Raw genomic sequence first — 14,281 nt, 5'->3', positions numbered from 1 at the left:
TGAATGAGGATTATAGACTGCCTGATCCTGTTTTGGAATTGAAACAGTTTGCATTGGAAAAAGTTTCATTGCTGGTGCTAAAGTCACAAACATGCACAGGTATTTAAAATATATTTTTAAAAACACATACATAATTACAGATTACTAAAAAAAAAAAAATATATATATATATATACACACACACACACACACACACACAAACACACACACATAAACAGATGTATAAACAAGGACAATCTGATATATCACTGAAACATCATGCAGATCAACATTAAGAAAACATCTGTGGACTTGGCCTATACAGATACTATTTACAGAGAAAAGGTCCCTTCCATAGTCATAGAAATTCACAGAAAGATGGACCACAGGCTGCACTACAGAAAGAGAGGAAAATCACTAGTGATCACTTTGACAATGGATTTCAGAGGCAAAGTATGGTTTACTGTTCCATGTTTGATAAAGGTCTGAACATATAAAAATGAACACAGAGAATTTGAGTGCATTCTTTAATTTCATAAGATTTTAATGTACATAAATCTTTTTACGCTGATTCCCCAGCATCATATGAAGCATAATAAAAGGTTGGAAAGGATAACCTTTGTTGACTCTAAATTAAAGGCAGAAAGCACATATTTCAATTGCATTTTAGTCTGTAAAATTCTCACCTGACTGGGTTTTGCTAAGACCCACTTCCCATTACTGCTCTAACACATCAATCCCATGACAACTTTTCCGCAGTTCAAAATGTGATTTATTTCTAGGTTTCCCAATTCCACATCCTAATGAGCCAAAAGTATAACAATAAACTAGTGGTGCCTTGTTAAAAAAAAAACCACCACCCCACTTCTGCTAAATCATCACCTTTCAACAGAGAGGAAGTAGAGGCTAAAAGCTAATTCCACCTTTCATTTATGATGGTACAGAACGCTACAGCCCTTTTTGTTTTGCATTGTCTTGCTTCCAGAAAGTATATATAATACAATATAATGTTTCATTTTTAAAATACATATTACATTTTGTGTTGTAATACACATTCGGGGGCACTCATTAAAAACCACACTCATTAAGAGGGAATGTTACTTTGAGTTATTTTTGAGTTGATATATAGGTCAAACAGTCACTATACATACAAGGAAGAACAGTCCAAGTTTAACAAAAGCAGTGAGAGTAAAGTGCAAAATCTCTCACTGAAGAACAGCAAAAAAACAAGACAAAACCCCTTATGGAAACAGATGGATATACTGGTATTGAAAACTAACTGGCTGAAAAAGAGGGTGTGCCCAGCTGAGGTTTGGATGCATGATATGAATTTGAACTTAGCACAGATACAAACCACAGTGACAGACCATAGAAAAATACAACAGCATAAACTACCAGTGCACATGTACAGGTAAAAGCAAACACTAAATGAAAAGGGCCAGCGAATCATTTTCAACCAAAAAGAGGTGAAAGTTAACATACTTTGGTCCAGCATTTGGATTCCAAAGGCTTATGTCTTTTGGTGGTTTCATACAACATCTACACAGTGTCACAGAAATACATTCTCATTTTAGCCATGAACTAACTGCTCTCAAAAATGCTAGCTGTGGGTGAGCTGGAGGTTAACTCAGTCATGCCAGCATACAAAAAAAAGTAGAATAAAGTGAATGTGCATGCACTTGTTCCCATGATAGAGAGTCAAAATCTATAGTGCCAAGGATTTCCCTTTTTCTGTTTTCATGCAGTCTTATTTGAGCAATGATCTGTATATACACTGTCAAAGAAAAAAAAAGGGAAAAGACATTGTCAAATCTACAAAAGATTTTTTTTTTCACATTTCCTGGATGGCACAGATTGACAATGAAATAAACGTCTATATGACAATGCATGTAAGACATTTTTCCATCACCAGGATGCAAAAGCACATCTTGCCTTGCACACTGAAAACGAGTTTTGATATTTGCTGCAATTCCCAGATATATGGACAAATCTTTCCCTTTATCTCTGAATGCCTTGAAGAACCTTGGCTCCATGATTATATTCCATGTCAGTTTTGCATAGGAATCACAAATATGTCAAAAACCAGGTACAACATAAACCTTAATGAAAAAAAAGAATATGGAGTCTCTGACCTGGTTACACCATGAAGCATGATTCATGCAAAAACTAAACACAGCAAATGTACAGTTATCAACAAATGAAACCAACAGTTATGACTATGAGCTGCTATGGGTTATTCTATTTTAGGTGAATCCCCCCTTGCCTTCTTACACTGGTAAAAAAATAAATAAATACAATTAGACAAAAGGAGAGCTTATGCATCAACAAGTACTGTTAATTGATGAGAGCTGTAAGGGGCACATTGGGAGATGAGAACAGCATTATGATATAATCATATAAGGCAGTCAGGACCTGACACAGTGATGAGTTTGGACCAGGCTGTTCTGTAAATAGCAGCTCTTTCTACTGCTCTGCCTGTAAAACCACACACCTGGTTTGTAGACCACAATCCAGACCCAACACATCTGCCTCTCTAGGACAGCTCACAGTGAGCAACACGCACAACAAAATACCAGGAACACAGAACAGCCACTACAACATATGCCCAACCAAGCACCAAGGTCCTCAATCACTAAGTTCCCATCATCCATAGGCCGGGAGTTGGCAGTCATGCTATTTCCATTTATGGTTGCAACAAATCTGCAAATACATGTTTAATGATACAGAGCCATGTCTGGGCACTAACCCTCACCACTCTTAAAGCACTTGGTACCTTCAGATAATCCATATGGGAAGAGTCACACTCCTTACAATTGTTTAAATAAACAAACAAACAAATTAATAAATAAAGAGCAAGTAAAAAGAATAAAAACAAAAAAAGTGCACCATTGGGTCTGAGTGACAAATGCTGATGGCAAACAGCAATTTGGCAACTAACACCTACAACACAATCATACAAATACTCTGTGGAAATAATAAAAAAATACACACAAATAAAGACAGTGTACATTCAACAGAAATTTCAACATAAAGCTGTGAACTGAAATGATAAAGACTAGTTCAGTCTATCAGCAGCACACACTGCTACATGATCGCAAACCTGACTTATGGCATTTATACTAATCCTTACATTTCTTTCCAATGGAAAAAAGCCAGAAGCTCCTGAACAATACACAACAAAATTAGCCATGTGGGCCATGGTAAAACTATAATAAAACACCACTGATTCTGACGGACTTGCAGTAATCTCCACCTCATTGAGTCACTGCAGCCAGGTGACACCAACCCCACCCCCTGATCCAGGCAGTTTGGCAGCATGCGATCACAGAGAACATTTTGGGTGAGGGGGCTGGAGTAGGGTCTTGGACAATGGACATGCAGCTAAACCATGATAAACTGTCCCACCTCCACTTCCTCCCTCTGGGTGAATGTGTTTTTTTCTCATTTTCCACCAAATAAGGTTGTGCTACAGCCGGTCCATCCTAAATGTGTCCTCGGTGGCAGGGTCTGTGAGGACCATGTCTGGGTCATTGAGCATGTGCAGTCCATCCAGGGTGAGAGGATCAATCTTCAGCTCATCCAATGGGAATTGAGAGTCTGTCTCAAAGCTGACATCTCCCACACCTGCCAAGGAAGCCACATCACCAACACTGGCCAAGGAGCTAGCCAGCTCTTTGGAGAGGCTAGGTGGTGACTCTCCTGTGACTAAGACACAAAGCGGGAAAAAAAGAGAAAAAAGAAAAACTATAAGGCTGTAAATCTATGGAGGGTAACAAGTGCCAAAAAAACCCAGATAAATCAATAATTAATAAAATGTTTCATTAATTATTTAAAATGGGAAATGCAAGCAACATAAATAAATTCAATAAGACACAAACGATAAAAACTGTAAATAAAAACATTACAAATTCATTTATTAAATATGTCAAAGTAAGCGGGTGGGACTAACGTTGATCGAGCTTGTGTCTTTTCCAACATGGCACTACCATTCAGAAGTAATTCATAATGCCCTGAATGTGCTAAAATGTAATAAATTGTGAAATATTTATATATGATATATAATTATTTATGTTTTTATATATTTTTTAAATATTGTACTAATTAATAATGTTTTTATTTCCCATTTTAAATCATTTATGGCATATCTATTGTTTAATTATTGATGCATTGCCAATTTTATGTCATGTCTGTCTTAGAGCATCTTTCTGAATCTGACTAAAATAAAAACAATGATTTAAAAAGAATAAATAATATATTACAATCATACTAAATAATGCCCAATGGTCAGGCCGAGCTGGTCACCCCAGACCTCTCTTTTCCCAGTAATTTACATGTTACATAACCAAAGAAGGAGGAGGAGGTTTTTCCATTTTGCTCAAAAACTCACAATTTAGTTTGTGCCTGGCCCGGGAATTGTACGTTGCCAGATTACAATCACTTGATTTGCCCTAGGGTAGACTCAGTTGTTTTTTGGCATTCAAGAGGATATTTTGGATAATTTTTATCTAGCCCCTCACATTAGACCAATTCATCATGGGAGACCATACAGAAGCAGAAGGCTCAAAGTAATTGGAAAAGCAAGAACCTCTTCACCACACCAAGGAAATGATCCATTGGAAAACTACTTAAAAATGGTTTGCTCAGTAAATAAGATTTTCGGATATCTTGACAGCCAAATATGGGCTAAGAAGCAAGTGAAAGCAAGTGCTGGTCATATAATGATGATTGTTTTAGGGATAAATAAAATAAAAATTGTAATTGCATATGAGGTTGGAATGCTTCAGCATGTTCTTTGTCATGATAAGTGACATATAGTGTTGTGCCAGTTAAAACTCGTTTAAAGTGTTAAAAATAAAAACTTTATCAATTTCAGTAATATGTTTTCTAGTTCATTCAATTGTTAATTCTTTTTTTAAATAAACAGACTGCTAGCCTTTCTATTTTGAGTCTATACTTTATTTGTAAAACTGACTGGAATGCTCAAACCAGCTTCAGTAGACATGTTTGTTCTGCTAGCACCAGCAATGGACTTTCCATACCATCTGCAAATCTAATTATGTGTAGAATCTATTCTTGCTGCAATAGATCTGTTTTTATGTGCAGAACGGATCAGGGAACGGTACTGACACGCGTCCATGGAAGCTAACCAAAAAAAGCATTCACAAAGAATAAAAACATGTTCACTGATCATGTAAGAGTTTGGTACAGTTTGGTACTTGACTTGGGACTAAAGTGGCTGTGTATTCAATAGATCAACAACAATGACAACATTTTTTTATCCAAAATCCTAAGCAGTATGTCTTGGACTTGGCTATGCAGTTGACACCCTTCACACTTTGACCTGAACTGATTTTGAACTGATCTCCTTGAAAGGCAAAGTGAGTGTGCAATAGGTTTAAGCAGGGCTGATGTTGATTTGTTTAGGGAGATACCTGTTAAAATTATGTTGGGAATATTTCCATGGCTACTATAGCCAAGCTGCTGAGCATCCAGGGCACTGTGGCTCCCAGTAAGGCCCATCATGGCTGCCTGGGTGTAGTTGAGGGTGGAGCACTGACTAAAGAGGCTGTTGGAGCTGATTGGGTTCTCAATCATGTTGAACTGCTCCAGCTATAAAGAGAAAAAGCTTATTAAGAATACTATAAATCTCATGCTGTAACATAAATATTCAAGTTGGTAAGTGGTAGGAGAGGATATTTGCACATTGATGATCACTGTATAATCCATTCTGATCAAAATATTTTATTATATGACACACCTAGTACAAATTAGTATGAAAAGTATGGCAGTTGTGCAGTCCAGTGAATATTGCATTCTATAAAACATGAAGGTTATCCAACCTGATGTGACAAAGCATTGGTTTGCCTAGATGCCAGTTGATGCTCATAGAATGAGTCTCCAGAAATACTTCCCACCAGTGGTATGTGCTGGAATGAAAGTCAAACAGATGATGTCAGAGAGGCAAGTAATACATACAGTAAGAAATACATTTCCACACTTTCCAAATGAACCGCAGATTGCCTTCTTTTATGACATTTGACATAAGTTAAGTTAGGTTTTATTTGTCACATACATGATGTACACATCCAACATGCAGTCTGCACCAGTCAAACCACCAAGTAATGATTGTCACATATATGATGTACTCATACAACATACAGTCTGCACCAGTCAAACCACCAAGAAATGATATCACATCCACATTTATCTAGTGAATTATTTCTTTAATGGAATCAAGATTTTTCTGATTTTCACTTTATTGACAGGTTGTTTAGAGGGGTGACAATTCAGGTTTCAGGGGTGACAAGTCAAAGTCAATTAAAAATGACAGTTTGGGATACATCCAAATGAAGGTTCAATCCATCAATATTCACAACCCCTGAGTTGACCTTAAATCAAAATTCATGAAAATGTGTACCTCAACAAAAGCTAATTTAATTTAATCATCAATGTGCCACTTTCCCCATTGTAGTCTCATGGACTTTTCTAAATTGTGTCATATTAGATATTATAAGTGCTAATTAATTTTCACAATCGAATATGACAATACCATTTATTTGTTTGATGTTAAACACATTTACATTTACATTTACAGCATTTATCAGACGCCCTTATCCAGAGCGACTTACAATCAGTATTTACAGGGACAGTCTCCCTGGAGCAACTTAGGGTTAAGTGTCTTGCTCAGGGACACAATGGTAGTAAGTGGGATTTGAACCCGGTTCTTCTGGTTCACAGGCGAGTGTCTTACCCACTAGGCTACTACCACATTTCATTGTATGTACATAAATATTTACTTTAACATTTAACAGACACAGGGCTGTATTGAAAGCAGTTACAGGTTCATTATTAGACCAGCATTTTTCTATTTATTTGTATTTTAGATGAACCAATGGAATAATCACATGATTAAATAATGAATAGAGCTGCCTGTTCACACTCACTTATTTGAGCAAAGATTAAAACAACTATGGACTTGAGATAGTAAAGTGACTGAAGCTAACTGTGCATTAAATCCAGGAAAAAACAGCCATAACCTCCCATCTGAAAAAAATACATTTTCTCCTAAACAGTTGGTGTACTTCTGATGTAACAGAAAATACATTTATGTGGATTAATACTTTACAATAACGCATAATACAATTATGTATTACTAAAACAAAGTGGAAGAGGCAATTAATAATCCCTGTGTATAATTGGAAGAGTGAACAGACTAGACAAAACAATATTACTAAATGGATGACGTGGGTAATATGAAAGCACAGCAACTACACAACAAAGTCAAAAACGTGAAATAATTTCTAATGAAATTTTTTTTGTTATTTTTGTGGGTCTTACTTGAGGTGAACCTCCAGGTGAGAAGCCTTGATTGGACACTGGAGAGGTTGGAGACTGGTTTGCTGGAGAGCCAGTCTGATTGCGATACTGTGGAAGAGAGGAGGCCTGGCATACAGAACAACAGTACAGTTACACCGAGACAGAGTGAGCCTGTAGCACATACAGTGTTTATATGATAGGAGCAAAGTCTCAAATATGAAGCACTCTAATCTCACTCCACTGCAAGGGCCAGAGGATGTTTACTGTACCTACAGCTATATTCCATTTATAGCATTTTATTATGTCGAACTCAAATTCCACAGATGCTTGCCCCAGTTTCTATAAATAAAACTGAAAGCCTCCAAACCATTACTGCTGCGTTACATATACATTTGCATGTTCTTGAGGTTGAAGGAAGTTTTCAACCATTTTTTTAACCAAATAATTTATAATTATATACAGGTTTTGAAAGATGATAAATAAAAAGTATATGAAATAAAAAAGTGTGTTCTCTGTATGCTTTTCGCAGAATCTCATTTTACACTAATCCTTTGTTCAAACCAATCATTGGTTTGGACCAGAATTAGCAGTCAAAGCAAGTCCATCTGTCCCGTCAACCCACAACAGGATGTATCATGTCTGGGGTCTGACACCAGGCAGAGTTTGAGCACCGGTTTATCTGAAATAAGATGGAATGTAGAAAGCCCTAGGCTAATTTGCCAACATGTACAAATAAGTGTCAAAACACATTTAGTAACAATATAATGACAAGGGTTCCAGTCATAGCAATCACCAAGACACTTTGTTTCAGATTTTACAAAATTATTTCCACAATTGTGAGGTGGAATTATTAAGGTGCTGGTTCAATGTTGTAATGGTTAGCACTCTGCACTCTGTATCTAGCGATCAGAGTTCAAATCTTGGGGGGACCTGAACTTTTGGGTGGTGCTAACCTAGTGGGTAAAACACTCGCCTATGAACCAGAAGACCAGAAAGTCACAGGTTCAAAAGTTTAACCCTGAATGTCTGTCCCTGGAACTGGGACTACACAGGGACTGTCCCTGATAAATGCTGCAAATGTAAACGTTATAACACGTTTGCTGACAGTGCCTTTTTTGCATATAGATACTTTTCTTATAAATCGCCATTAATGAGGAGAGAAGATGGGTCTCACCGTGTTGATCTGGGTGCCAGTGGTCTGGGTGGTGGATGAGGGTGTTGTTACCGTGAGGGGTGGCAGCTGCACAAGACGAATACTTTGGGGGAGAGTCTGCTGTTGCTGCTGCTTCTGCAGATCATTCAACAATGAGAACAAGGGAAACTGAGCCAACTGCTGCTCCAGAGACAGAGCATCCATCGTCAGGGCCTGCAGATACACACACAAATGTGCACACACAAACATGAATTTTGTGTTATAAATGTAATATAAACATTATGTATCGAAAACATTTAAATCAATTGGAATAATAGAATCAGTTCCTAAAAGCAGCCTCCTTTGTAAAAACTTTTATTATAAAGGATATAATGTGATACGTTTGGTGGGGAATATATAATTAATTATAATTTATGTAACAGCATCTATGCAATAAAACCTAACCATGCACCTTAGTATTTTAAACACATACTTCATTTAACTTCATATAAGATTTGTCATCTTGATGGAGTTACCAGATACAAGAGAATTCTATGAGTCCTTCATATAATAAAAAAAAACCCTGAAAGAGCTTTGGCAGTCAACTTGCTCTCATGAGCAAGCACAAAGGTTTCTATTTATAGCAGTAGGCTTTGGATATTGTCTAAAAGATTGAGCAAGTAGTCTATATACAATATACTAACAATTATGGCATGGGGGAAACTTTCAATGGCTTTAAATTAATAAAGATTTCATTATGTTAATAAAGCAGTACAAATAAGAACAATTTACGTATTAATTCTAATTGCTTAGATAAATGGAACTAAAATGAGTGACATGGAAAAAGTTGCTAATCAGATCAGTCTTTCAGGTCTTCTTAATGTTTTGCCAATGATTAGAACCTCCTGCAAATCAAGGTGGAATCTCTGTTATTTATACCTGACATGTAGGGTCTATTGTTTTCTTTGCAAATAAAGAATGCCATTTGCTAATGAAGAGTCGTCATCAATTATTATTATTATTATTATTATTATTATTATTATTATAAGTTCACCTGGTGTGCATGTCTTTGGACCCAGGAAGGAAAGAAGGATTATGGATCTCCTCATTCTGTCAAGGTGAGTAACTCCAGCAACCTTACAAAGAAACCTTGGGCCACTTGGGGATGTCATATTATTATGATGATAGGGAAATACATTGACTGGTAAATTGAAACTCTTGTTTTTACATTTTACATTTAGCTCTCGGCTGGTGCTGATCCAATCTGCTTATGAAGTGAAAGTGAAGTGATTTCACGGTGCACACAACAAAATGTATCCTCTGCTTTTAACCCTTAGTGAGCAGAGGGAGTGCACTTGACAAACTACTGAAAAAAAACAACTGAGTTGACATACATGACATACATATTAAGTGGTCACTGAGTTGATTTTCTGCAAATTCAGAAATGCACAAGGGTTCCCTGGCTTCAGCTTCTGAGTTATCAGTAATACCAACTAACATATCCAGCAAGACCGTTTATACCCAAATGACAGAGAACAAACTTTTTTGCCACTTTTTTTTACCTCCATTTTGTACCTGGAGTCAGATAACACAGGTCTTTGCCAAGCAGAATGTTTGCACAGGATGTAACCTTTTCACAGTTACCCATTATTTTAGGGCCAGTTGGACATCATTAAGCTGACAAGCGGTTTTATTTAATTATTATTTTAAGAATGACTGAAATATTTTAAAGATGTGAGATATACAAAGACAGAACAGATTTACCTGAGTGATTGGTATCTGAGTGGACAGGGTGGAGGAGATTTGTTGTGCGGATCCCTGTGCCGACTGCTGCTGCTGGGGATCAGTGCTGAGGGTAAGGGGAAGAACAGAGGCCTGCTGGTGTGGTGCTGATGCAGTCATGGAAGGTTGGGATGTGGGAATCACTGTGAAAAGATGGATAAAGCCAATCTCACATCCTCACCGAAGTACACACAGCAAGTCAACCATGTTTTGAATGCGTATGGATTTTAAATATGTGTACGTATTTAGAGTTTCAGTAAAAAAAAAACAGAGTTAGCAGAAATCCTGAATAAGATGGACAGATGAGCAAATAATGAACATTGAATAGAAAAGTTCTAAGGATAAACTGTTCATTGATAAACGTCTTATCTACTAGTTGCCGTTCAAAACTTGCTTTCCTGTATATACTGTACATATATATATATATATATATATATATATATACACACACACACACACACACACACACATATACATATATGTGTGTGTGTACAAATAAAAAAAAGAGACAAACATGTTATTTATTTAATGGTATCTGCTGATGAGGTGCTATTACCATGGCTGGCAGCACTCATGCCTAGGTGTGTGAGGGTGGAGGACAGGTTGCCTGTGCTGCCAGAAGAGTTGAGGGTGGGGAAAGATACTGCGTCATCAGGGTCCAGAGGGGTGGGGAGGGGAGGTGGAAACTGGATGTTGGTGAGGTCAGGCAGTGATCCGCCTGTGTTGTGAGTCACCGGGGCTAAAGACGTATTGACTTCCTGGTCTGGGGATGGAAATATGCTGGGGAGAGAAGGTAGATAGAAGAAAGAGTTGACAGGAACCCTTGACATGACAAACTAGTCCACGTCACTTTATTTAAGTGCATAATCAATAAAACACTTACTTAATTCCAGGAACTTCGCAAGACTTGTGTGACTCCACATTCTAGAAAAGAAGCACAATCTCACAAATCTCTGTCATGCCCAGTGAGAGAAATTGTCTGTGTGCATGCCATTTTTGTCATCCTATACCTTCTTCAGGCCGTCTTTGTCCATCTTTGCTTCTTGTTCCCCTATGCCTGGAGCAGACAGCAGAAGCACTGACAGAGGACACAATGAGCCAATCAGCAGAGAGGCACTTAAGCACAACAATGTTCACTGCCACAGGAAAATGTCCAGCATCTCTCAATGATTAATGCAAGAATATTCATATGCATGCATAAAGGGCACCTCGTTTGGGCTGCAACTCCTGTGACCCTCCTGTAAATGACTCCTGTGGGGTGGGATTCATAGTGCTCTGGTGTAATGCTGAGTCAGAATTAGTCCTGTGGCCAAAATGAGACTCCGTTGAGGATAGGGATATATGGTTAGATATACGGTATGAGTACGGTACAAGCCTCATTCTTTTACCTTCTCCAGCTGGTGTCCGGTGGGGGTGAGAGATAAACTGAACTATATGGGCAGCTGTCAATGTAACCACAGAGTTAAGGCTCTTACCCCACAACTAACCTATACAACACTTTATATACATGGTGTCTAAAGCAGTCATAAAAAACAAAGTCCATGTTTAAATACTTAAATATCCCAAATAACAAGACTCTGGTGGAATACAGAAAATGTTAAAACAATTATTATTACAAAATATCAGAAACATTGGAAGGATATCTGTCGACCATGTTTGTCCACTGACAGAGGGCGGCGGTGAGGCGACGTGATGCGGCTGCGGTCACGGTACACCCGGTCCACAAGCCCGTGGTGGCGTGTTGTTCGGCTGGTGTCCAGGACGGAGGTCTGGAAAGGAGTCTGCAAGGAATGAGCACATTTCACAGCCTTACAACCCCACCCCACCCATTTGATCTATACATGAGCTGGCTCTAGTACAGGCATCAGGAACCTCCAAGGAAAGCAGAGCTGGAATACAAACTGCTTGAAATCAACCAAAGGCAATGTCAGTGTCAGGTCTAAATAAAATATGGGCAAGCTCGCAAGCAATGGGCATTGCTCTACTCATAAACCTGCACATGTTTAACAAATGAAAAGCAATGAAGTAGAATGCAATGACATTCTCGGTTTACACTGGACCTGGATCATATATCTTGCTGCTTTCCTGCTCTATGTGCCTTGCTTTAGGCTTATTAGGGTCCTTTATCCAGGCTTTACCATGGACTAAATTAAGGGAAATATTATAATGACATGTTACAAAAACAAATACACAGTGAAAATCAAATCTTCACCCAGCTCTGGGTAGCATGAGAGACAAACAAAAAATCTGGGACATGAAAGTGTCTAAACGCTCACCTGAAAGGGCAGGTCATTGTTGCTATTTCCAATCTGATTGACATTGGGCAGTGAACCTCCATAGCACTGAGCCCGATTCTGCCCTAGTGTCAAATACTGGGTCTTCTGCAACTGCAACTGTGCAAAGTAAAACCTCATGAATGATTTCATGACTGAAACAAGGCATAAAATGAACGAGTGAGTGATTGAGAGGATGAGTGAATGAACGAATGATCGACTGGTAACAATAAGTGTAGATATGATGGCACAGATTTGTGTATTTAAGAAAAGATGTCTACCTTATGCACTCAAATATTACACAAACATAATAATTTACAAAGTGCATGTGCTCCCATTACTGAATTGCAATGAATGTCCAACAAATACCAGCCAAAAGGGGTAAAATCACATAAAATCACATCACAAAAACAACAGGATAAAAGTCCATTTTACAAAGTAAACTTTTTGCTAAACTTCTTTTTTGAAAACAATTGATTATGAGTTATTATAAGTTACAGCTAGGCAAAAAAAAAAAAAAAAATACAGCATTATTTTCTCCCTGTTACTTATATGGGATTTTAAGGTACTCAATATGTTATAGATTATTAATTGTTCCCCTTTGTTGTGCATTTTTATTCAGTTTATAACGTGAGTAAAATGATGTCTTACACACATACGTGACACATTATGTATGTTTACATACGATCACGTTACAGAACGTCTCGAGCTTAAAAAAACTGCCGCACAGGATACGCGTCGAGTATTTTTAATTGGTCATGGCTGTCAGTTACGCATGTTTAAGCTCCTCTCCAGCAGTGCGGGGACAACTGGTCTTCCTCTAGCCTGTCTGTTTACATGCATGCAGCATAGCCGGCAGCTGAGTTAGCTGGCAAGATTAGCTAACTAGCTTGCTTCAAAAGCCACTGAGCAGATGAGCTTCAAATATATGAAAACTAGGCTAGTTAGCCAGACAGCAGATGAGGTGCTTCATCTGGCGTACGTTTCTTAATAAAATAATATATGCTCCCGCAAAGTGAACGTGGCACCCGTTCGTTTATTTTATCATTATTATTCCTTATTCGACTTCAGAAACTCGCTCGATGTCACATGCTGCGCGACTCGTGTGTTCCATAGACCGCTAGCGCGGGAACGCGGCTTTTTATTCTCAGCTTTTATTATAAGAAGCGCGCCACACGCGCCCAGTCCTGCCGCTCCGTACACGTACCCGCGCAGCTCTGGTTATGCTCAGATCTTTCATAACTTCTTCGAACGCGGCTGTCTCCTCCGCCTGTTTCTGGTTGTGGAGAGCGATTTTCTCGCTAAATTTTCGTGGATTGTTTGAGGTCGCCATCTTCCGTTCTTCTACCAAACACAACGTTGCGTAACGCGCGAGGCGAGCTGCGCTGAGTTGCGTCGTGACGCTCAGGATAGTGGGCTTTGGAGTCCAGTACTGGCACAAGCGGTGGGCATACTGGGTACGGGAGCTGTTAGGTAAAGCTGCACATAGCGCTTTTGTAAATTGGATATTCAATATTACGGCAAGGTGGCAACTTGACTATCAGTATGAATTACAGACAGCGCAAGGCATCTGTCTTCACATAATAATTGAGTGTCGTTACAGCAACATAAAGACCAACATACTGAATTCAGTCTAAATTGCAATAATTCTCAAATTTCTTTACACATGCAGACAAAAGAAAAACATTTCAAATTATGATCCTAATGGGAAATGGCTTCTGTCAATAGAACAACACACAGATTGGGGTCATAATTGTTTTCACCAGGGTAATCATGGAGATTTAATCATTTAGACGAT

General features: G+C 38.3%; 1 protein-coding gene across 3 annotated transcripts; it reads right to left on the bottom strand.

Moving 5' to 3' along the window:
* Positions 1-419: 419 nt before the first annotated feature.
* Positions 420-13,908, bottom strand: crtc1b (CREB regulated transcription coactivator 1b). 3 transcript variants are annotated; one of them, XM_028999884.1, is made up of 14 exons: positions 13,691-13,906; positions 12,487-12,603; positions 11,854-11,979; positions 11,599-11,660; positions 11,419-11,513; positions 11,221-11,288; positions 11,094-11,134; positions 10,767-10,990; positions 10,193-10,353; positions 8,471-8,662; positions 7,318-7,422; positions 5,820-5,906; positions 5,412-5,589; positions 420-3,684 (listed from the first exon to the last, which is right to left on the bottom strand). In XM_028999884.1, the coding sequence occupies exons 1-14, from the start codon at positions 13,814-13,816 to the stop codon at positions 3,446-3,448; spliced, it is 1,821 nt and encodes a 606-aa protein (XP_028855717.1). In that variant the 5' UTR covers positions 13,817-13,906; the 3' UTR covers positions 420-3,445. The 3 variants fall into 3 exon arrangements, with proteins under 3 accessions (XP_028855717.1, XP_028855716.1, XP_028855718.1); XM_028999883.1 differs by having other exon boundaries at positions 11,854-11,991; positions 13,691-13,904; XM_028999885.1 differs by lacking the exon at positions 12,487-12,603 and having other exon boundaries at positions 11,854-11,991; positions 13,691-13,908.
* Positions 13,909-14,281: the final 373 nt, after the last annotated feature.

This window comes from Denticeps clupeoides, chromosome 13, assembly GCF_900700375.1.
Source record: "Denticeps clupeoides chromosome 13, fDenClu1.1, whole genome shotgun sequence".
Lineage (NCBI taxonomy): Eukaryota > Metazoa > Chordata > Actinopteri > Clupeiformes > Denticipitidae > Denticeps > Denticeps clupeoides.
This window is presented reverse-complemented; position numbering and strand designations above follow the sequence as displayed.

Excerpts from the sequence above, each read along its gene's own strand:
- crtc1b (XM_028999883.1), bottom strand. The coding sequence starts at position 13,816 with ATGGCGACCTCAAACAATCCACGAAAATTTAGCGAGAAAATCGCTCTC. Across the intron at positions 8,663-10,192 it reads CTCAGATACCAATCACTCAG|GCCCTGACGATGGATGCTCT; the intron begins GTAAATCTGTTC and ends GTGTATCTGCAG. Across the intron at positions 3,685-5,411 it reads TCCCAACATAATTTTAACAG|TCACAGGAGAGTCACCACCT; the intron begins GTATCTCCCTAA and ends TTTGTGTCTTAG.